Here is a 25,173-nt window from a genome sequence, read left to right as displayed (position 1 = left end):
TGACTTCTACTCTCTGTTTGCATTTGCCTTTATTCACAGCCTTATATTCAACCATTAAATATATTTGTTTTAGGTGAACTTGTTGCATATAGCATAAAGGCATAAAGAGTGATTTCTTTCTTGAAAAAAACAAACTTTTCTGGAATTAAGCCAATATAAATGTATTGATATGACATATTTCGGTTCTCATTTCTATCCCAGATTATTTTCTAATTGAAAGTTTGTGTCCAAAGCCAAGATGGAGTTAGACATGCAAGAGATCACTAAGAATAATGCCTGTGAAACTAAAGGCGAGAGGAAGAAGAAGCAGGATGGAAAAGCATTTGGACCATGGTATGGGTGGGAAACTTGAGAAAAGAGAGGAGAAAGCAAGGACAGCTGGGTAGCAAGAGCCTCAGACTAGTGCAGCTCTGAAAACATTATGGCCAGTCTGGAGCAAGAGCTCTAGAGCAAAGACTGCCCATTGAGGGGTCTCTCCCTGAGCAGAATGTCCAGGCTCTGCTACCTATGTCATAACAAGCCACTGGCTGGAGTTGCAGAGAGAACACGTCAGCTCCAGTGCTGCAGCACATTCTGAAGACGCTACAGTTGGAGGCTATAGGCTAACAGCACGCCATATGGCAGGGTCATTTTTGAAGGAATATCTGAGTGAAAGAGCTCCATGGCTACCACAGACGCGTTATAATATTTTTCTCAATTATAATCTACCTACAGTGAAATGTACAGATCTTAAGTGTACACAGTCTAACAAGTTTTAACAAATTTATAAATCCATTTACCCCATCCCAAACAAGACGTAGACTATTTCCTTCACACAAAAATTTCCCCTCCAGCCCTTAGATCCAACCCCCCTTGCTTCTGCCCCCACCATACACACATACACACTGAAGCAACAACTGTTCTGATTTTTATTACCACAGTTTACTTTGCCTTCTTTGAATTTCATATAAATGGAATCACAGCACATGTCCTCTTTTTGTTCCTGGTTTCCCTCATGCAATACAATATTTTTGATATTCATCATGCCGTCGCATGTATCTTAAAATTTTTCTTTTATTGTCTGAATACACCACCATCTCTTTATCCATTTTCCTTTTATAGACGTTTGGGTGGTTTCCAGTTGCTGAAATAAATAAATAAAGTCACTGTGAACATTTTTGTACAACATTTTGTACATTTTTTGTGGATGTATTTTTCATTAATCTTAGGTAAATACTTAGGAATAGGATTGCTGAGTCATATTGTAGGATATGTTTAATTGTTATTTAATTAAATATACATACCAATTTGGGGTGAACTGACATCTTAACAATATTGAGTCTTCCAGTCAATGAACATCATATCTGTCTCAATTTTCTTAGGTTTTTTTTTTTCCTTCTCCCAGAAATGTTTGTGTTAATGGTATAGAGGACATGTAAGCCTTTGTTAAGTATGTTCCTAAATATTTCATGTTTTTATGCTATTGTAAATAGTATTGTTTTTAAAATACCATTGTTCAATTATTCATCCCTATTATATAGAAATAAAGTTGACTTTTGCACATGGACTTCATAGTTTGTGAACTGACTAAAATCATTTATTAGTTCCAGCTGTTTGTTTTTCTTGTAGATTCCTTTGTATTTTCTATGTATAAAATCATATTGTCTTTCAAAGATAAAAATTTAATTTTTCCTTTCCGAACTTTATGCATTTAATTTCTTTTCCTTGCTTTACCCTAGTGGCTAGAACCTCTAATATAACAGAATTGATGAGTGCAGACATCATTGCCTGTTTTCTGATCTTAAGAGAAGCTGTTCTATATTTCACTATTAAGTTTACTCTTCATTATGGATCACATTTTCTTGCTTCGTTGAATGTTTTATTGTTTTAAATTTCATTGCCAACATTAAGTATAAAGGATCAGTACCATTTTATTTCCCAAACAGTACAAGTGTGTTCCTAATTTGGCTGTTGGAAAGAAAGGCTGTTTATTCTGATTCTCTCTAGGAGCTGAGTTGCTTTGCAGCTGGCCCACAGTTTTAGTTAGGGTGGGTTTACCTACCCTCAGATATGGAAGCTAACATGGTTCTCTGCTAACTATGAAGAACTCATCTCACCCCAGTACTCAGTCCATCATGCCTTCCTTGCATCCAAGACTATTTTACAATTCCATAGAAAAGTATAATTTTTATTTTGTCCCAGATTTTCTTGTTTCCACAAACACAAAAGTCTTTTATATCCTTTTACATCCTAACCATTAATATTTTGTGATTTCTTGTGTGTGTGTGTGTTTAAATCTTCAAATATTTAGGAGAGTTCAATTTCGTTCTCCTTACCTTTTTTGTCCCTTGTATTCTTCTCATTGTCTACTGCTTTTTGTGCTTGATTCAATTTCATCCTCCTTACCTTTTTTGTCCCTTGTATTCTTCTCATTGTCTACTGCTTTTTGTGCTTGCTTCAATTTCATCTTCATTTCTCTGATGGTTTTGTTTTCTGCACCTTTCTTGAAATCTGCTGTCTCAGGTTTCCTCTCCTCCTTCATCTTGTGTTATATTTCCTACGTTCTTTTCTTTCTTCTTCCATTTCTTTTTTGTTTTCTTTCACAGAAGTGATTGCTTTACCAAAAAATAAAATAAAAGCGTGGCACAATTTTTATCTTCATGGTCACCTTTTTACAGGCTGTTGGTAAATTTTGCTGCTCTTTTCCACAAGTTTGTCTTTTTCTCACACGTTTACCTTTGTGTTGAGACTGTGCCAGTTTCCTTTGCTACTCATTACTGAATGACTTGAATTTTCCTGGGCCAGCAATTTGCAGGAGGTTCTTGGTTAGGCAGGAAAGGCCAGGATAATCTTCCATGATTTATAACTTAAAGATGCTCTCTTCTGTTTCCTACAAATACAACATCATTATTTGAGATGCTTCAAACCAGGTTTGGCAGTGTTTTTGCCACCAGCCTTACCTACCAAATTTTTCTCTTCAGGGTAGACCTGTCATATTTAGGAAAATCCTTTCTTGCTGCTTTTGAGATCTGCTGTTACTGAACCCTCTTGCCACTTTTTTTCCCACGTCCTACCATGCAACGTTTTTCAGGTCTCAGCTTCCCTTGGCAGTTCTTACATGCACTTTAAATTTGCTTATCATATTGTTTGCTGGTTTAAAAAAAAGTGCTGTTTTCCTTATTGCTTTTATATGATTTCCGTTCAGGAAAAGGGGTAAAAGCCCACTTGCACAACCACATTCATATCACAAGTCACCTGAAGGTGTTTAGACCAGAGACCTAAGTTTAAGACTTGTAAGACTTATTGTCTCTTGGATGACATTAAACCCAATTATAAAAACAGTAACCAAGGATTTAAATGTTAAGTTCTCTAATTTGTCTTATTAAACACATGTGGAATATCTCCTAATAGCTCCTACTAGGAGAAATTCTATTCCACTGCAATTACTAGAGCAATTAAGCTGATTGCCCAAATACTTTACTTGATTTGTCACCTAGAAAGTGACTGCATGATAAAAAATAAGCATTCTAACACTCCAGAAATAGGCAGAGAAAATTCTAAGATAGCCCCCCAGTTTTCCTTAGAGCATTAAAACATGGAGAAGAATACCTAGCAGAGTTAGATGAGCGAGGAGGGGGTTATAAGTACAAGGATATATTTCACTGTGAAATTAGAGTAGGCATTGAAGTTGAAGGCTGGCTCCTAGTGAGTTTTCTTCTGGGAGCACTAAGAAACCATCAGTACAAAGGTCACAGAAGTATTTTATGAAGCCAACTACTTATGACTTTTTGTGGCTATGGAACTGATCAAGTCAGTTGTCAAATGCAGACTGAGAGCATGGGGGCATGAACAAAAAAGAAAGAGAAAAGTAAAGGAGAAACACACAAGGAAATAAATATGAGTAGTCATATTTATTATGCATGTATTTTCTAATATTTTTTGTTTTTAATATAGCCTTAAAAATGCAGAATGCAGAATGATCATACTCTCCTCCACTCTATCTGGCTCTATATAATGTAGTGTTCTCCAGCCTCTTCCCTCACATGTAGAAAATGATATTTGTATCACACTAATGTAGGCTGGAAAGAATTTAGGGGTATGAGTTAGTGAAAAAAAGTATTGCTTTTATATAATTATGATAAGAAAAATAAAATAGACCTACTATGGAAGATATTAAATATTGAATACATATGAAGTTTCAAAATAAAGTATTTTCAAAATTTCAATAAGAAATTTGAGCTTGCTTCTCTGACCATAATGTTTTAATCATGGATTCTGTGTGTGAAATAGCAACATCTGCACACCTCCTGGTCAAAACTTATGATTAAGAGAATAAGTGTCTGTGACAATGCCTAGAAAATAGTAAATACTATATACATGTAACTGCATAAAATTTTGTGGGAAAAATTTTAAATCTTTTTTTACAATCATTCAAAGCTTACAACACTTGAAATTGTTTGAAGAAGCTAACTCTTCCTATTCTTCTTGAAATATTCAATGTTAAGATTTTTCATGACAATGGAAATGATTCTTGTATTGAATCAAATGTCTGTTATCAAGTATATCAAACTAATCACAAAACTCTAACCTGTAGAGAACACATTGTTAGAGCAATCATCCTGCACCAAGTTTGGATGTTATAACTGTTTTTATTCTTTTAGTATTATAGATATTATACCACACCGTTCCAATTTATCAAAGATTAAAATTAATCAATGTTTATCCTTTTTTCAGCTAATACCACCTTAGATCATTAACCCTTTTTAGTTCCCTCCCAGGTGTTATGTTTTAATTTATCATCCTTATTTAACCCTCAAGATATTGTGGATATTATCATTTTATCAAGGCAATGTTTGTTTATATTTAACCACATATTTACCACTTTTCCTGTTCATCATTCATTCCTCCACCTTAGGCTTTTGATTTGAGATCCTCTACCTCCTGCCTGAAGCTTGTTTTTGTTCTAATTTCCTCTGGTCAGAGTTAGTACTTAGATGTAAACTTTCTCAGTTATTTCATTATATTCCATTGTTGATCTGGAGAGTAAGCTATCACACACCCTGAGAATAATCTTTACCCAGCTGCTTGTAAGATTTTTCTTATTACTGATGTGCTGCATATTCACTATGATGTATCTCAATCTGGCTTTATTTTTATTTACACTACTGGGGATTCATTGGACTTCTGAAATTTGTATTTTAGTGTCTTACTAGTTCCAGATAACTCTCAGCCACTATCTGTTCAACTATTGCCTTTACCTTATTCTTTCTCCTTTCATTCAGATTCCAATTAAATGTATTTTGAATTTTCTCACTCTATCCTCCACGTCTCATCTCCATAATTTTTTAAAATCTCATTGCTCCTTTCTGGATTTTTTTGGGCCCAATTTACTAATTTGCTTTCAATTTTGTGCAATGTTATTAAACTCATGAGTTTTAAGTTTTGATTACTACATTTTCACTTCTAGAAAGTCTGTTGGTTCTTTTTCAAATATACTAGATTGTGTTGTAGCTTCTTGTTCCCTGCAGATTTTCAAGTTCATCTCTTACTTCTTTAAAAATAGTTAACATGAAGTCCATGTCTATTATTCTGAAGTCCTGCAGGTCTATTTATACTGTCTTTTGTTTCTGCTGACACTTATTCATGATGCCTTGCTTTTTTTTTTCTGTGCTGCTTACTGTCTTTGAACATGTATGGGAAACCTGGGATGAAGGCAACTTCCTCAAGAGAACATTTGTGTTGGCTCTGTGACATGACCGGAGTCACTACCACTTAATTTCAAACCAAGTTCATGGCTTAAGAGTCTCTGGATTCTGTAAGAAAAAGCATCCGAATTTCAGCTCTGGCTCTGTGTTTCACCCTTCTCAAGGTTCTTAATTGTACTCTATCTCTGTGTCCTCATCTATAAAATAAAAATAATGGTACTTATCCCAAAGGTAAGTGCTTATTGGTAAGATGTAAAATGCTCAGCACATAGTGCCCAATGATTAACAGCCATTATCATTTTGTCACTTAGTGAGTCTTCCCCCAGGTTGCCTTAATGTCACAAAGTACTAGAAATATACAGGTTAATTCAGAGATGGGCAGAAATTAAATAATCACTAGTTAAGCAAAGTGAACTGAGGCATTTTGCATTAGGAATCAGCAGAGCAAAGTAGTTACCACCGTGGGCCTTGAAAACAAAAAGAGCTAGGGTAAACTCTCTTTGCAACCTAGGGTAAGCTACTTAACCTCTTCAAGCTCTAGAATCTTCATTTGTAACATGAGAATGGTTACATTCCCTGACAGCTTGTTCTGAGTTGTTAAGTGAAATTCTACAGTGTATTTAATATTTAAATCAAAAGTACGCATTTTATAGGTAGTGATGACAAAGATGAAACCATTAAAATTATTTTGGCAATTCATGTAAAAGTGGAAAGGCATTTTAATGAGTTCCAATTCTAATACTCTAAACTTTCTGTGAGGGTAAAAGGCTATTTTAGAACTTTCCTGAGATACATATATTTACCAAGTAACTTTACTAAGGTGTGTTTGTGGTATTCATTCAGCATTTTTAAGCCTACTACATGTCAGGCAGTGATGGGTACCTGAGGTATAAAGAAGAATGCCCTTAAATAGTAGTAGATGAGCCAGATATTCAATCAAATAAGTATAACATGATATGAACAGTATGAGTGTTATGAGAACACAGATTTCACAGACAAGACATTTATTTAACCTAAACAGAGAGGACTTTCTGCCAAGGAGAATGGGAGGTTGAGGTACAAAACATGGGAAAACTTGCTATATTTGGCAAGGAGCAAACAGAACTTAACCAAAAGGTATGTTTTACCGAGTAAGAGGCAGATGACATTTGAAAGATAATCTGAAACCATCCTCTACATGTCTACATGTGCTGTGTTCAGGAATTTGGACTTTCATTCCATAGGTACTGGGAAGCCACTGAAATGTTATATGGTCTCAACACAATGACAGGATCAGATTTCTACTTTTTTTTGGGGGGGGGGGCGGTAACTGACATGAGTATATATACAAAGATAGACCAGTTAGACTGAAGAATGGAGGTGGTCAGTTAGAAAATTATGACAACAATCAAAACGAGAGAGAATATGTACATTAAAAACACAATCATCAGATGCTTCACTATGAAATTAAAGTTTTCTCTTTCAATGTCTTGGAAGAATGTTCTTTGAATTCAGAATAACTGCTTCCCCGTTCTTCTATTGGTTCCTAAGTGTGAAAAGTGCATTGTTATTCTTTATATACCATAAAATCTATTAGATTTCCCTTAAGATATTTTATGGAAAAATTAGGTTTTTTTTGAAAATCATATGCAAAAAAAAAAACCCACCACATTTTATTATAACCTAAAGAAACTATAAAGGTTATTTATAGAAAGAGTCTTCATCTTCCCTTTCCAGAAAAGAACACTAGTCCTTTATGACCAGGGGTGGGGATGGGAAAAATAATCAGCTAAGATTAACACACTATTGTAGTGAAAGCTTCAGAATCCTGACATAACCAGTCTAAGAAAATGCCAGTAAGGCTTATCAGAAAAGGGTGACTTGGAATCAAAGCATAAAGATCTAAGTCCCTAACCCTCTCCACTCTCCACCCATCTTGCTGCTCAAACACCCTCAGCTAAGGAGGGAGTGACCAGCTCTCTGTTCTCCTCCCTTTAAAAACAACCAAATAGCTCTTGTCTCAACTCCATGATTAAATTTTCTCTTTGTAACAGAAAATATGGGTAATTGAGTTGGGTATTTAGGAAGGAAACTGATACAGAGAAGACAATTTAATGTTTCTTATATTTTGCCATATTTTCCAATGTCTAAATATAAATAATTTCATGGGTATTGTGACTTCTCTCCATGAGTAAAATTTTCCTTGAATAAGACAGGTCTGTGTACACAGGCAGAGTAAATTAGCTCCTGCCTCCCAGTTGCTGAGAAAACGAATTGCTTAAGAAGATTAGAGTCATTTTCTTTACTTAAAGGTATTCCTGACAACCCCCACTGAAATTACACAAGATTAACTCTGCTAACACCATTTCCCATTCTTTAAACTATAGCTTTCGAGAAAGCAGCGTTTAGACTGAATACTTCACAGCATATTTTAAGAGGAGATCTCAAAATGCGTGGAAATGCTAATATAGGTATCATTTAAAGATTCAGAATGAGGTGCTGAGAGGTCAAGAAACCTATTATTCATCATACAGTGAGCCATAAGTGAAATGAAAAGACGCTGCTTGTTTTTCCCTTCGCCATCTAGTGGTCTATATACTCTTTTTCCAGACGGCATCTCAAATAAAATGATATCTTCAAGGATATAACACTGTTAATCCCTCAAAGTCAGGGATATTATCTATTTGTCTTTCCCCGTAGCATCTTACAGAGTGCCTTTAACTTAGGGGCACTCAAATGTTTGTGGATTATTATGTCATATATTTGGCATTGCTTTGTGGCCTATCAGAAATATGTAAAGCAGAAGGGCTTAGGGAAAAAAAAGATTAAAACAGTACCATAAGACATCAAGCTATTTGTAAGACTCTTTCTGAATCGGAAAGCAAAATCCATAGCACAGGTACTAAACTTTATTTATATTAACCACCATTAGTACTGTTAAAATATACAATGCAGAAATTTCTCTCTCTGGCAATACGTTGGCATGACCCACCAGAACCATTCTGAAAAATATGCAATCATAATCCATCAGTTCCCTTACCTTACCCTCTCCGAAGCTTCAGTATTCTTCAAGTATTCTTTAATTAATTGCAAAATTAATATACAAATGTATTCTTATTTAAATACCCAAACATTTCAGAAGTAAATAAAGAAAAAAATGAAAAGTCCTATTTCTCTTACTCCCTATGTCTCCCTCCAACCTCTTCTCCTATCCTGACATTAACACAAGAAAATTCTGCACTGTTATATGCAGCTTCATTTCTTCTTGGTCTCTTAAGGGTAGTTCCCAGGTGGAAAATATTGAGGCACACTGACCTAGATAGTTCTTAAAGATCTAAATTTGAATGAACTGCTGAATTCCCAGATTTAGAAATACGTAGTTCTTTCCACTTACAAAAAAATAAATAAAAGTGTGCTGAATTGTAATTACTTTATGCTAAGACAGAGTCAGATCAGATCTCAACGGAAATTCATTAACCATTCAACTGTAAAACTTTCATCAGAGAGCACAGTAATGTACTATTAACTATAATAACACTAGCTGCCACTTACCGAGAATTTACTAGGTGCTGGGCACTGTTCTTAGTGTTTCATAAGATTTTCTAAAGGAAAATCCCTATCAGTGAAATTTTAAGATATGGCATGTGATCATTAGTACTTATGTTCATAGTATCTTGCATTTGTGTATTTTTCATTATTTTGTTTGATGCAGTACAGTCCTGGACTGAAAAATGATTACTAACATTACTTCACACCTGAGATCACAACAGAGAAATTCAGTGGGTTACTAAAGGGACACCCTAGTGCAGTGGTAGAGGCACTCTCTGAGTTCAGGTACTCTCACTATTTCCCAAACTTCAATCATTCATGTACTGCTGTCACAATTACTGCTATATCTGTACTAGTAGTTCCTTATTACCTTTACACTGAGTTTCTCTTTTTAAAATTTATTTTTGAAAGAAACATCACATAAGTTGAAAACCAAGATTATTTGCCATAAAAAAGGTAACTAGAGGATTAACCAAGATGGCGGAGTAGAAGGACGTGCTCTCACTCCCTCTTGCGAGAGCACCAGAACCACAACTGGCTGCTGGACAATCATTGACAGGAAGACCCTGGACTTCACCAAGGAGGACACCCCACGTCCAAGGACAGAGGAGAAGCCACAGTGAGACGGTAGGAGGGGCGCAATCAGAGTAAAATCAAATCCCATAACTGCTGGGTGGGTGACTCACAGACTGGCGAACACTTATACCACAGAAGTCCACCCACTGGAGTGAAGGTTCTGAGCCCCACCTCAGGCTTCCCAACCTGGGGGTCCGGCAAAGGGAGGAGGAATTCCTAGAGAATCAGACTTTGAAGTCTAGTGGGAATTGATTGCAGGACTGTGACAGGACTGGGGGAAACAGAGACCCCACTCTTGGAGGGCACACACAAAGTAATGTGTGCATCGGGACCCAGGGGAAGGAGCAGTGACCCTGGGGGAGACTGAACCAGACGTACCTGCTGGTGTTGGGGGGTCTCCTGCAGAGGCGAGTGGTGGCTCTGTTTCACCGTGGGGATAAGGACACTGGCAGCAGAGGTCCTGGGAAGTTCTCCTTGGCGTGAGCCCTCCCAGAGTCTGCCATTAACCCCACCAAAGAGCACGGGTAGGCTCCAGTGTTGGGTTGCCTCAGGCAAAACAACCAACAGGGAGGGAACCCAGCCCCACCCATCAACAGTCAAGTGGATTAAGGTTTTACTGGGCTCTGATCGCCACAGCAACAGGGAGGGAACCCAGCCCCACCCATCAACAGTCAAGTGGATTAAGGTTTTACTGAGCTCTGACCGCCACAGCAACAGTCAGCTCTACCCACCACCAGAGCCTCCCATCAAGCCTCTTAGATAGCCTCAACCACCAGAGGGCAGACAACAGAAGCAAGAAAAACTACAATCCTGCAGCCTGTGGACCAAAAACCACAGTTACAGAAAGACAGAGAAGATGAAAAGGCAGAGGGCTATGTACCAGATGAAGGAACAAGAAAAAACCCCAGAAAAACAACTAAATGAAGTGGAGATAGGCAACCTTCCAGAAAAAGAATTCAGAATAATGATAGTGAAGATGATCCAGGACCTCGGAATAAGAATGGAGGCAAAGATTGAGAAGATGCAAGAAATGATTAACAAAGACCTAGAAGAATTAAAGAACAAACAAACAGAGATGACCAATACAATAACTGAAATGAAAACTACACTAGAAGGAATCAATAGCAGAATAACTGAGGCAGAAGAACGGATAAGTGACCTGGAAGACAGAATGGTGGAATTCACTGCTGCGGAACAGACTAAAGAAAAAAGAATAAAAAGAAATGAAGACAGCCTAAGAGACCTCTGGGACAACATTAAACGCAACAACATTCGCATTATAGGGGTCCCAGAAGGAGAAGAGAGAGAGAAAGGACCAGAGAAAATATTTGAAGAGATTATAATCGAAAACTTCCCTAACATGGGAAAGGAAATAGCCACCCAAGTCCAGGAAGCGCAGAGAGTCCCATACAGAATAAACCCAAGGAGAAACACGCCGAGACACATAGTAATCAAAGTGGCAAAAATTAAAGACAAAGAAAAATTATTGAAAGCAGCAAGGGAAAAACGACAAATAACATACAAGGGAACCCCCATAAGGTTAACAGCTGATTTCTCAGCAGAAACTCTGCAAGCCAGAAGGGAGTGGCATGAAATACTTAAAGTGATGAAAGGGAAGAACCTACAACCAAGATTACTCTACCCAGCAAGGATCTCATTTAGATTTGATGGAGAAATCAAAAGCTTTACAGACAAGCAAAAGCTAAGAGAATTCAGCACCACCAAACCAGCTCTACAACAAATGCTAAAGGAACTTCTCTAAGTGGGAAACACAAGAGAAGAAAAGGACCTACAAAAACAAACCCAAAACAATTAAGAAAATGGTCATAGGAACATACATATCGATAATTACCTTAAACGTGAATGGATTAAATGCCCCAACCAAAAGACATAGACTGGCTGAATGGATACAAAAACAAGACCCATATATATGCTGTCTACAAGAGACCCACTTCAGACCTAGGGACACATACAGACTGAAAGTGAGGGGATGGAAAAAGATATTCCATGCAAATGGAAATCAAAAGAAAGCTGGAGTAGCTATACTCATATCAGATAAAATAGACTTTAAAATAAAGAATGTTACAAGAGACAAGGAAGGACACTACATAATGATCCAGGGATCAATCCAAGAAGAAGATATAACAATTATAAATATATATGCACCCAACATAGGAGCACCTCAATACATAAGGCAACTGCTAACAGCTATAAAAGAGGAAATCGACAGTAACACAATAATAGTGGGGGACCTTAACACCTCACTTACACCAATGGACAGATCATCCAAAATGAAAATAAATAAGGAAACAGAAGCTTTAAATGACACAATAGACCAGATAGATTTAATTGATATATATAGGACATTCCATCCAAAAACGGCAGATTACACGTTCTTCTCAAGTGCACACGGAACATTCTCCAGGATAGATCACATCTTGGGTCACAAATCAAGCCTCAGTAAATTTAAGAAAATTGAAATCATATCAAGCATCTTTTCTGACCACAACGCTATGAGATTAGAAATGAATTACAGGGAAAAAAACGTAAAAAAGACAAACACATGGAGGCTAAACAATACGTTACTAAATAACCAAGAGATCACTGAAGAAATCAAACAGGAAATAAAAAAATACCTAGAGACAAATGACAATGAAAACACGACGACCCAAAACCTATGGGATGCAGCAAAAGCGGTTCTAAGAGGGAAGTTTATAGCTATACAAGCCTACCTAAAGAAACAAGAAAAATCTCAAGTAAACAATCTAACTTTACACCTAAAGAAACTAGAGAAAGAAGAACAAACAAAACCCAAAGTTAGCAGAAGGAAAGAAATCATAAAGATCAGAGCAGAAATAAATGAAATAAAAACAAAGAAAACAATAGCAAAGATCAATAAAACGAAAAGTTGGTTCTTTGAGAAGATAAACAAAATTGATAAGCCATTAGCCAGACTCATCAAGAAAAAGAGGGAGAGGACTCAAATCAATAAAATCAGAAATGAAAAAGGAGAAGTTACAACAGACACCGCAGAAATACAAAACATCCTAAGAGACTACTACAAGCAACTTTATGCCAATAAAATGGACAACCTGGAAGAAATGGACAAATTCTTAGAAAGGTATAACCTTCCAAGACTGAATCAGGAAGAAACAGAAAATATCAACAGACCAATCACAAGTAATGAAATTGAAACTGTGATTAAAAATCTTCCAACAAACAAAAGTCCAGGACCAGATGGCTTCACAGGTGAATTCTATCAAACATTTAGAGAAGAGCTAACACCCATCCTTCTCAAACTCTTCCAAAAAATTGCAGAGGAAGGAACTCTCCCAAACTCATTCTATGAGGCCACCATCACCCTGATACCAAAACCAGACAAAGACACTACAAAAAAAGAAAATTACAGACCAATATCACTGATGAATATAGATGCAAAAATCCTCAACAAAATACTAGCAAACAGAATCCAACAACACATTAAAAGGATCATACACCACGATCAAGTGGGATTTATCCCAGGGATGCAAGGATTCTTCAATATACGCAAATCAATCAATGTGATACACCATATTAACAAATTGAAGAATAAAAACCATATGATCATCTCAATAGATGCAGAAAAAGCTTTTGACAAAATTCAACACCCATTTATGATAAAAACTCTCCAGAAAGTGGGCATAGAGGGAACCTACCTCAACATAATAAAGGCCATATATGACAAACCCACAGCAAACATCATTCTCAATGGTGAAAAACTGAAAGCATTTCCTCTAAGATCAGGAACGAGACAAGGATGTCCACTCTCACCACTATTATTCAACATAGTTCTGGAAGTCCTAGCCACGGCAATCAGAGAAGAAAAAGAAATAAAAGGAATACAAATTGGAAAAGAAGAAGTAAAACTGTCACTGTTTGCGGATGACATGATACTATACATAGAGAATCCTAAAACTGCCACCAGAAAACTGCTAGAGCTAATTAATGAATATGGTAAAGTTGCAGGTTACAAAATTAATGCACAGAAATCTCTTGCATTCCTATACACTAATGATGAAAAATCTGAAAGAGAAATTATGGAAACACTCCCATTTACCATTGCAACAAAAAGAATAAAATACCTAGGAATAAACCTACCTAGGGAGACAAAAGACCTGTATGCAGAAAACTATAAGACACTGATGAAAGAAATTAAAGATGATACCAACAGATGGAGAGATATACCATGTTCTTGGATTGGAAGAATCAACATTGTGAAAATGAGTATACTACCCAAAGCAATCTACAGATTCAATGCAATCCCTATCAAATTACCAATGGCATTTTTTACGGAGCTAGAACAAATCATCTTAAAATTTGTATGGAGACACAAAAGACCCCGAATAGCCAAAGCAGTCTTGAGGCAAAAAAATGGAGCTGGAGGAATCAGACTCCCTGACTTCAGACTATACTACAAAGCTACAGTAATCAAGACAATATGGTACTGGCACAAAAACAGAAACATAGATCAATGGAACAAGATAGAAAGCCCAGAGATTAACCCACGCACCTATGGTCAACTAATCTATGACAAAGGAGGCAAAGATATACAATGGAGAAAAGACAGTCTCTTCAATAAGTGGTGCTGGGAAAACTGGACAGCCACATGTAAAAGAATGAAATTAGAATACTCCCTAACACCATACACAAAACTAAACTCAAAATGGATTAGAGACCTAAATATAAGACTGGACACTATAAAACTCTTAGAGGAAAACATAGGAAGAACACTCTTTGACATAAATCACAGCAAGATCTTTTTCGATCCACCTCCTAGAGTAATGGAAATAAAAACAAAAATAAACAAGTGGGACCTAATGAAACTTCAAAGCTTTTGCACAGCAAAGGAAACCATAAACAAGACGAAAAGACAACCCTCAGAATGGGAGAAAATATTTGCAAATGAATCAACGGACAAAGGATTAATCTCCAAAATATATAAACAGCTCATTCAGCTCAATATCAAAGAAACAAACACCCCAATCCAAAAATGGGCAGAAGACCTAAATAGACATTTCTCCAAAGAAGACATACAGACGGCCACGAAGCACATGAAAAGATGCTCAACATCACTAATTATTAGAGAAATGCAAATCAAAACTACAATGAGGTATCACCTCACTCCTGTTAGAATGGGCATCATCAGAAAATCTACAAACAACAAATGCTGGAGAGGGTGTGGAGAAAAGGGAACCCTCTTGCACTGTTGGTGGGAATGTAAATTGATACAGCCACTATGGAGAACAATATGGAGGTTCCTTAAAAAACTAAAAATAGAATTACCATATGACCCAGCAATCCCACTACTGGGCATATACCCAGAGAAAACCGTAATTCAAAAAGACACATGCACCCGAATGTTCATTGCAGCACTATTTACAATAGCCAGGTCATGGAAGCAACCTAAATGCCCATCAACAGACGAATGGATAAAGAAGTTGTGGTACATATATACGATGGAATATTATTCAGCCATAAAAAGGAACGAAATTGAGTCATTTGTTGAGAAGTGGATGGATCTAGAGACTGTCATACAGAGTGAAGTAAGTCAGAAAGAGAAAAACAAATATCGTATGTTAATGCATGTATGTGGAACGTAGAAAAATGGTACAGATGAGCCAGTTTGCAGGGCAGAAGTTGAGACACAGATGTAGAGAATGGACATATGGACACCAAGGGGGGAAAACTGCGATGAGGTGGGGATGGTGATGTGCTGAATTGGGCGATTGGGATTGACATGTATACACTGATGTGTATAAAACTGATGCCTAATAAGAACCTGCAGTATAAAAAAACAAACAAAACAACTAATACTAAACTTTCATTGGGTTATTTGTATGGAAATATGTTAATATAAATGTTTCAGACATTACATGAAATTTCTAAAAATCTTATATTTGTATTTGTATGGAAATATGTATGGAAATATGTTAATATAAATGTTTCAGACAGTACATGAAATTTCTAAAAATCTTATATTTGTATTTGTATGGAAATATGTATGGAAATATGTTAATATAAATGTTTCAGACATTACATGAAATTTCTAAAAATCTTATATTTGTATTTGTATGGAAATATGTATGGAAATATGTTAATATAAATGTTTCAGACATTACATGAAATTTCTAAAAATCTTATATTTGTATTTGTATGGAAATATGTATGGAAATATGTTAATATAAATGTTTCAGACATTACATGAAATTTCTAAAAATCTTATATTTGTATTTGTATGGAAATATGTATGGAAATATGTTAATATAAATGTTTCAGACATTACAGGAAACGTCTAAAAATCTTATATGTTCTGGTATAATGTTATAAGTAATAATCCTAGTTATTACTTTAAAATGTATATCTCAGAAATAACTAATTATCTTGTCAACTGCATTATTATGAACTTTCATCAAATCTTTAACCATGGTCATTTTTAAGTCTTTTGTCATTTACAGACAGTTCTGGGTGTACTCTGATGATTTTGCAAATATGTTCCTATAAAAGAGTTTCATCTTCAAGAAATTCATGGAAAAGACTCTGACAAGTACAGGTTTCTGGTAACTGACTGTACTGCTGAACTGAATGAATAAGCATTTTCAGAACTCTAATGAAAAACTGATGAACTCATAAAAGTGCTAACAAAAGATCAAGATGAAAAAAAAGAAATTAATTACATGGGACTGAGTGAACTGATGAGGATGAGTATAATTTTTGTGACTTTCTGTCTGAATTAAAAAAAAAAAAAAAAATCCCACAAGGACTCAGAGGAAAAGAATATACAATCAATTTTCACTGCAAAGTAAAGGAGCTGTCACAGTGGAGGATTACTGGACTGAATGTCAATGTTATGACATAGTATAAGTGTGTTTCATGTTTGGTAATTGCAATCATTGTTGCTTTTGTTGTGGTCATCCATGTACAATGCTTGGTGTCAGTCTATCTATCTCTTGTAAAAATAAAATACAGTGTGTGTGTGTGGAAAAAAAAAAAAAAAAAACTATGTGCAGAAAACAACTTACAACCTTTTATCTTGTTGCCATAAAAGATAAAATTTCATATATATATGTATATAGTAAATATATAAAAAAAAAAAAAAAAACACATTCAGGCAGACAGAATGGTTGTTATAAAAGCCATGTACTAAATTTTATACACTTTATAGGAAGCCATGTTCTTACACACATTTTCCCCTTAATTTTACTAAATTTGCAGGAGTTTAGATATGTGTGTTCCCTGCTCACTGATTAGAAGCAACATCTAGAAAGGGAAAGATGCTGATGTAAATCATCTCATTTACTGCAGCTTATAGGGTGAAATTGAAAGGCAATTAGAAAAGCATAAGAAGAAACTAAAAAAGAACAAATGTAAGTATTCAAATATCTTTGCAATATATGGAGAAGACATCCAGACACTTTCATAACTAGGCAATGTACCACTGCATTTTCGAAGAGTTCACTTACACATTAGTAATAACTGAATTATCAGGAAAAGTAAAATTATACTGATTTCATTTTTTAGTCATGGAAGTGTGTAGTGTATTTTAACAGATTTGTGTCAAAATTAGTAAAATGTTTTGTATTCAAAAGTAAAAAAAAAAAAAAAAAAAAAAAAAAGGTAACTAGAAAAACAAACTCAATAAAACAAAGCAGTATTATGAAATTCTAGTTAGATATTGTTGCTTGCTGGTATTCCTGAGCCTCAGGCCTGCACAATCTCTGTTAAAAAGGTAAATCCGGGCTTCCCTGGTGGCGCAGTGGTTGAGAGTCTGCCTGCCAATGCAGGGGACACGGGTTCGAGCCCTGGTCTGGGAGGATCCCATATGCCGCGGAGCAACTGGGCCCGTGAGCCACAGCTGCTGAGCCTGCGCGTCTGGAGCCTGTGCTCCGCAACAAGAGAGGCCGCGATAGTGAGGCCTGCACACCGCGATGAAGAGTGGCCCCCGCTTGCCGCAACTAGAGAGAGCCCTCGCACAGAAACGAAGACCCAGCACAGCCAAAAATAAATGTGAGAAAAAATAAATTAAAAAAAAAAAAAAAAGGTAAATCCAGCAAGCGATATATGTAAACTCATTTCAGCCAGCTTTCTCCTTGTCTTAAACAGAATGGTTGATTAAAAGATTAAAAGAGTATTGGAAAAAAAATAAATAAACAATCCTCTCACTGTACTTTTTCAATGATATTTAATATTGTACCAGGTATCATCTAAAGTAACCTTCTATGACCTATAATGATGTTGCCCATCATTGAGATACAAGTCCCAAAATGTTCTGGAAAATACCCCAAAATGATTTGGAAATTTCCTACACGATCTCCTTTACTTTTATTTTGGTTTCAGAACCTCAAAAGGAATCTCGTTTCTCTCAAGACCTGCTCCAGTATGCCTATTAATCAATATCCAGAAATAACAAGTTGGTAGAAATAGAAATTATTAACCAAAAAACTTGTTTTCAGAAGGCAAATATCAGATAGATGAAAGCAGTACTGCTCTAGGAAGCATAATCAAGTTCCCAAATAGCATCTTGTTTGACCTTGAATAGGTCAGTAAACCACTCAAATATTTTCTCATTTGCAAAAACAGGGAAAACACTACCCACCTACAGGGTGGGTACGTGGATTACAATGAGAGGAGTGGCACAAGACTCAGAAAAAATGTTACTTGGATCAAAGTTGCATATGACTTCAGTTTATTACAACTTACAAAAATCCAAGTGTTCTTATCTTAATAAAAAGACCTCCATTTGTTTTACCTTAGTAATCCTGAGGCACTATTGCTCAGTTTCAAATGCAACGTTGAAAATTAAAGCTGATTCAAAGATTCTTCTTCTGAAAGCCTGAAATGCTCCAGAAAAACTGCAAAAACCTAGGTGACTACTCATCATTTGGTCCAAAGTCTATTCAAGTCCTTACTGAAAAAAAAAAAAAAAAATTAACATGGCAAATATTATTAGTATATAAAATAATTTTTCACATGAACAGTATCCGAATACATTTTATAGTGACCTGAAATAACTTTCGTGATCCTTTCTTTACACAGGGCCAAAGTACTAAACAAATAAATTAGAAAGATACCTAAAATTATAGTGCCATCTACAGGCAAAGAAAATACTATCAATGACGGCACATTTTTAATGATTTCATATTTTCTAATTGCTACCCAATGATTAAAAGAAAACTGGGATTTAATTATTTAGTAATTCACTTTCTGATTACATTTATAGGATATAATTTATCATATAAAATAAAGTTAAAACATTATTTCTAAATTTTTTTACTATTTAATATAGCATCATTTCATTTTCGATAAACAGTAAGGCAATAAAGGTAACTTTTAAAATCCACGGTACCACAATCTGCAAGTTTTGTGTCCTGAATTTGTTTATTATTAAAATATATAAAGACAAAAGAGGAACTTTCTAGTATTAAAAAAATTCCAAACATTCTATGATCTTAACAGAATGGCATTTTCATTTTTTTCTGTTCCCTTCCAAACTTGCATTTGTGGACATTTACTTAACAATCACTAAATGCTAGGCACTTTTCTAAGCTGCTTTACATATACTAACTCAGCAAATCATCACAATAATCCTAAGAGATAGGTTTATTACCATCCCTGTTTTACAGATGTTGAAACTGAAACACACAAAGCTTAAACAACTTGTCCAAGGCCACACTGCTGTTAAGTGGCAGAGGCAAGCTTCAAACCAGGGGAGTTTGTCCCCAGTATCTAAGCTTTTAATCACTATGCTAAAGTGCCTCTCCTGTGTAAAAGGTGCATGCAGTGTATATACTGCATTTGTGTTTTACATGTTATATATATATATATATATATATATATATATATATATATATATATATATATGGTTTTGTGGGACATTTTCTCACATACCTAAAACCTTCATCATCAACTTTAATAACTAAATGTTTTGCCATCAAGTTGTTACATCTCATTTTACTTTTAGTTAGCTAATGCTGGACTTCCAAACTGTTTCTAATTTCTTTCTATATATATAAAAATGCTGCACTAAGCAAATTTTGCATTGTAGTTTTTTTCCTTCTTTGGAATTTTATTTCCTTATGTTAATATACCCAAAATGGTTTGACTGACTTAAGTATATAAAAGTGCCACATTACTAATATATAATACTCTTGACAGCTTTTTAAGTCATTATGTAATGCTACCAGCAATAAAAGAATGCTCAGATTTTCCCAATCAGTATATCCCATTTCCCCGCAAATGTACCTGATGTAAAGTGGATAAGGATGGTTTGTGATGCGGGATAGTTAAACCAACAAATATAGAATTTTCGAAATGGGTAAAATGTTTTCTTCCTCCAGCAACGTAAAAAGGTGGAGATAATTCTATTGTTTGCTGCTTATGAGATTGGTGCTATCTTGATTCCTTAAATGAGCCTCGAAAAGAATCAATAACACCCAGTCACTGGTAAGTGTCAGAGCTGGAGTCTGAGCACAGATCAGTCTGACTCTAAAAATTTATGTTTTAGATGATAGAACAAAAATAACAAAAAGGTGGAGGGTCAATATGTGTCAAGATGAAGAAACTGTAGGATAAATTTTATTTCAATCTTCATCAAAGATTATTTCCCTCATAAAGGGGTAAACTACCCTGGGGTAGCTATCATAAATAGAGGGATTATATTTTCCTGATGTACTGTTCTGATCAATAATTTCAAAAATAGGAAAGAATGGCAATAATTAACAAAATGCTTCATCTATCTTTCCAACCCTGTTTTCATTACAACCAAGTTTCATCTACATTCTAAGCAAGGAGCTTGAGGATATAAACATTACTCCAAAAATGTTTTTCTTTAATGTTATCTTCTTTAATGTCATCCTGCAGTATTATATGCTCCTAACAGTCCAGAAAGACTGTAACTTTTATAGCACAGACTAAAGGTCACCGAGATATTAGATAATAGAAAGAACAAAGGCTTTGGAGTCTTCAACTCAGATGCTGCCACTTACTAGTTATGTCCTCTGGAATGTTAGTATCAAATTCCTACTTCATCAGGATGTTGTGTAATTAAAGGAGATAACAATTATAAAGCTCCTAGAACATGGTAGATGCTCAAGAAACTTTAGCTCCCTTTCCTTTAAAAAGTGGCACATACACGATTATATTAAGGGGATCAGTTTTAAAAGTCATGCTTCATTATTTCCCTCAGACAAACTGTAGCATAACACGAAGCGTCAAGATCAAAAGAGATCAAAAGAGATGAAGTTGCTTCATCGATGTGGGAACCTTCGTTCATGACATCAATATCATGGTCTTCTGTTAGTTGGTATGAGAGATTACAGGGATGTTTCAAAATCTTTCTATAGCATCCTGGAACATTCAGTTTCAGAGTAGGTATTTTAAATCTACATGTCTGTAGTCCATCTCTGCTGAGTACTTCCTGGTACCACTTCCCTAGTTTGTTCTTTGGGTACTGAATATTGTATCCAAGCACCGGAAGAACCACCTGTGCAATGGAAGGGAAAAAAAAAGATACGTGAAACAGCCTTTGGAAAAATATTTGATCACATTTTAAATTTACTTTTATGACTGGGACCTGGATCTGTAAAAACAGACGCAGGATATCAACATTACAATCAGCCTAAAACATGCTATTGAGTATTACACTACTTTGATTCTTTTTAACGCTGCCCAGAAAAGAGAAGAGCCAACTAAAATCAAGAAGGACTCTTAAGGGACTTCCCTGGTGGTCCAGTGGTTAAGAATCTGCCTTCCAATGTAGGAGACACGGGTTCGATCCCTGGTCGGGGAACTAAGATCCCACATGCCACAGAGCAACTAAGCCCACGCCACAACTACCAAGCTTGCATGCCTCAACAAGAGAGCCCGCGTGCCACAAACTACAGAGCCCATGCACTCTGGAACCCTCATGCCACAACTAGAGAAGCCCACACACTGCGACAAAGACCCAGCGCAGCCAAAAATAAATAAATAAATAATGATAATAACTAAATAAATAAATATTGTGCTTGCGTGGTATATTTAAAAAAAAAAAAAGGACTCAATTACCAAGGCAACCAGCTCAAGCCAGATATTATTAGACAAACTGCTGTTAATGTAGAAGAGATGAAACAAGAAGTTGAGGTACACTTAATTAGCCAACAGACTTCATCTTTGTGCAGTCATACAATCCTAAAAGCATATTCTTTCTGGAACACAAAGAATAACCTTTACTACTCAATCATGTAACGGGTATTTTGGCTGATAATTTTACATTTCTCTTACTTATTTAAAAACATGGGGCTTCTCTGGTGGCACAGTGGTTAAGAATCCGCCTGCCAATGCAGGGGACATGGGTTCAAGCCCTGGTCTGGGAAGATCTCACATGCCGTGGAGCAACTAAGCCCATGAGCCACAACTACTGAGCCTGCGCTCTAGAGCCCGCGAACAACAACTACTGAGCCACATGCCACAACTACTGAAGCCCATGCGCCTAGAGCCCGTGCTCCGCAACAAGAGAAGCCACTGCAATGAGAAACCCGCGCACCGCAACGAAGAGTAGACCCTGCTCGCCACAACTAGAGAAAAGCTCGCGCACAGCAACGAAGACCCAACGCAGCCAAAAGGTAGTCAGAAAAAGGAACAAGGTAAAAAACTCAAATACACACAACATGACTGAATTTCAAATTTGTTATGCTCACTGAAAGAAGCCAGACACAAAAGGCCATAAACTATATGATTCCATTTCTATGATACTCTTTCAAAGGCAAAACCATAGAACAGAGAAGAGCTGAGCCAGGGCTGGGGCAGGGGTTGGGGGTGACTACAAAGGGGCACAGGAAGTTTGGGGGAGACATGAAACTGTTCTTTATCTTGATTTTTGTGGTGGTATGACTGTATACGTATATCAAAACTCGCAGAACTGTAAACTGAGAAGAGTGAATTTTATTGCATATAAATTATACCTGAATTAAAAGTGGTGAAAAAAAGGAGCAAGAAAGGGAACTGGTTAATATATATTGTCTTTTGGGCACAATGTGTACATTTAGATCTAAATAATACTAATTTTTAAGCAAGTTTACCTGATGTATTGCATATGTATTAGCTGATTCCTCTTCTTCAGTTACTAGATGAACCTATTTTTTAAAAACATGATGAAAATACAGATGATTTTCAAATGTTCCAAATTCCCTCAATTTTCCCTAACTCTGTTATGTACAATTTGACTCCTTAGCTGAATATACACATACCCAAACAAGATCTTTTCACAATTTCTTTCCAGAGGAGTAGACTACTTAAAAATTAGAATGATTCTTCCTGCTTTCAGCCCTGATAACTGCAGTGGAAACACACGGAGAATGGTGGGCAGCTAACACTCTGAAGCAACACATTCACCTCAGTTACCAATGATCTTTTTCTAAATTGCAAAGTTGTTTTTTCTTACTATGCTGAATCAAGAATCTGCCTCTGTGAGACCACCCAACCTCTGTCCCTAACAAATGTCATAATACTCTATGAGAAGTAGTGCTTCTCAAAATGCGTTTCATAGACTAGTAATAGGTGTCACACATACGAGGCAAAAAAAAAAGAGGTGAGTGATAAGCTACGTTTGAGAAATGTTGCTCTAGGACACAAAATAATTCTGATTTCTCTGGCACATGAAAGCTCAAGTATAAAGGCAGCTGTCATCATTCCATGAGGATTACAACAGCCTCATTTTCCTAAAGCATTCATCATATAATATAATGTCTAGATCTTCTCTAAACCTGCTTGCTTTCCCAATTCTCCCTACTCTTATCAATGTCTCTCCTTTTTAGGTTTTTCATTTTGGGTTTATTTGTTTGTTTACATGTAAATAACCCATTTTAACTGCTGCACTCAGAAATGGACATAACACTCCAGATGTGATCTGACCAAATACATGGGGCTATGATCTCTCTTGCATCATCACTTCCAGCTTTTTGTCTTTCACAAATTCATAAGCATACCTACAATGCTGCAATTTAAGCAATTTATGAAAATACTGAACAAACATGGTCAAGTACAGAGTACCATGTTTTGTCTTTAGAGAACTCCCTCCAGGTTGATATCAATCGATAAATTAACGAACATGATTTTGCTGTATGGCTGCTCTGCAAAGATGAATTCACCATTCTCATTGTCTAACTCACATTTCTCCATCTTGTTCACAAAAAAATTATACGAGAATCTGCCAAGTCACTTGAAATTAAGATATATCGGTAGTCCTAGTAATTCTATCAAAAAGGGACTCAGTTTCTTCCAATTTTTAATGTAGATGCACAACATGACATGTTCTATATACCATTTATTAGAAATATTAGTCTTTTTCTTTTTCATATTTTATATCTTTTTTTGGTTTGTTTTTGTTTTTTGGGGTTTTTTCTTTAACTTTTTATTTTATATTGGAGTAGAGTTGATTAACAATGAATGCTGTGTTAGTTTCAGGTGTACAGCAAAGTGATTCAGTTATACATATTTTATGTCTTGAGACTCCAATTCCTGCCTTTTCTTTTCTCAGTGCTAACTAATAAAGTATAAATGATTGATCTTAAAAATATAGACACTTTTGCTGCTAATAAAAGTAAACTCTGCAAAATGTAAAGGAGAAAATATTCTCTTTTCTACTACATCTCCTGAAAGAAAAGCAGATTCAATCCTGATCACAAAACTATCCGTGCAAATGTTACATGGAACAAAGACGTCTTATAAGACACATGCATTTCAGAGATTATTGTTATATTTTGTCAAAGTAACCTTTAACTTCTGAAAATCTGAATTAGAAATGGCTGACCTACTAAATAATGTGTTGCCTAGGTAATATTTAAATGGACATGTTTTCTGAAAGGTGTTAAAAAACTTGTGCTTTTTTCATTATTTATCAAAATGGAATCAACTGACATATCTCTTCTTCCACTCATATGAGGTAAAATAAAACCTACGATGCTGCTAGATTTTTTCTTACAGTTTCAGAGTCTGTCTCAGTTAAATGACCATTCTTAATGATTTATGCTCTTAGTGATCACTTTCTTATCTAAATATTCATAAGCCATTCATTTAATAAAATAGTAAAGCAGACATCTTCGTTCTGGCTCACTCATCACTCAGCCTTTACGCCCTCTTTTCTGGTAGTGCACCTGCATTTTCCTGGGAGCTTCCCTCCCAGTTCTTAAATGTGGTTTGGATGGGATGGTTCCAGGAAGGAGCCCTTGGAACACAGGTTTTGCCAATCACATACTCCAGTCCACAATAACTGGTTTGGGGAAATGTGACCCAAGCCAAGCCATTCCTAGCCACTGAGGCTCAATTCCATGGCTTTGACTGAAACTGTTGGGAAAGAAAAGCCCTCTTTTCT

The 25,173-nt window shown here is 35.9% G+C and overlaps 1 protein-coding gene across 3 annotated transcripts in view; it reads right to left on the bottom strand.

Annotated features, from left to right (window-relative positions):
- Window positions 1–25,173, bottom strand: part of PUS7L (pseudouridine synthase 7 like) — a 51,743-nt gene that overhangs the window by 3,098 nt on the left and 23,472 nt on the right. Inside the window, exons 9-12 of one of the 3 annotated variants that reach the window (XR_009009684.1) lie at window positions 22,883–22,936; window positions 18,574–21,306; window positions 2,316–2,869; window positions 916–1,123 (exon numbers count right to left, since the gene is read on the bottom strand). Coding sequence is in view for 1 of the 3 variants with exons in the window: in XM_007168334.2 (XP_007168396.2) it covers window positions 20,980–21,306; window positions 22,883–22,936 (381 nt within the window). In the remaining 2 variants the exon portion in view is untranslated. Of the gene's footprint in view, window positions 1–915; window positions 1,124–2,315; window positions 2,870–6,728; window positions 7,210–17,440; window positions 21,307–22,882; window positions 22,937–25,173 lie in introns of those variants that run through there. The other 2 variants (XR_009009685.1, XM_007168334.2) reach the window with 2 other exon arrangements.

Source organism: Balaenoptera acutorostrata, chromosome 11, assembly GCF_949987535.1.
Source record: "Balaenoptera acutorostrata chromosome 11, mBalAcu1.1, whole genome shotgun sequence".
Classification (NCBI taxonomy): domain Eukaryota; kingdom Metazoa; phylum Chordata; class Mammalia; order Artiodactyla; family Balaenopteridae; genus Balaenoptera; species Balaenoptera acutorostrata.
The sequence above is the reverse complement of the archived record's forward strand: the minus strand, read 5'-3'. Positions and strand labels throughout refer to the sequence as shown.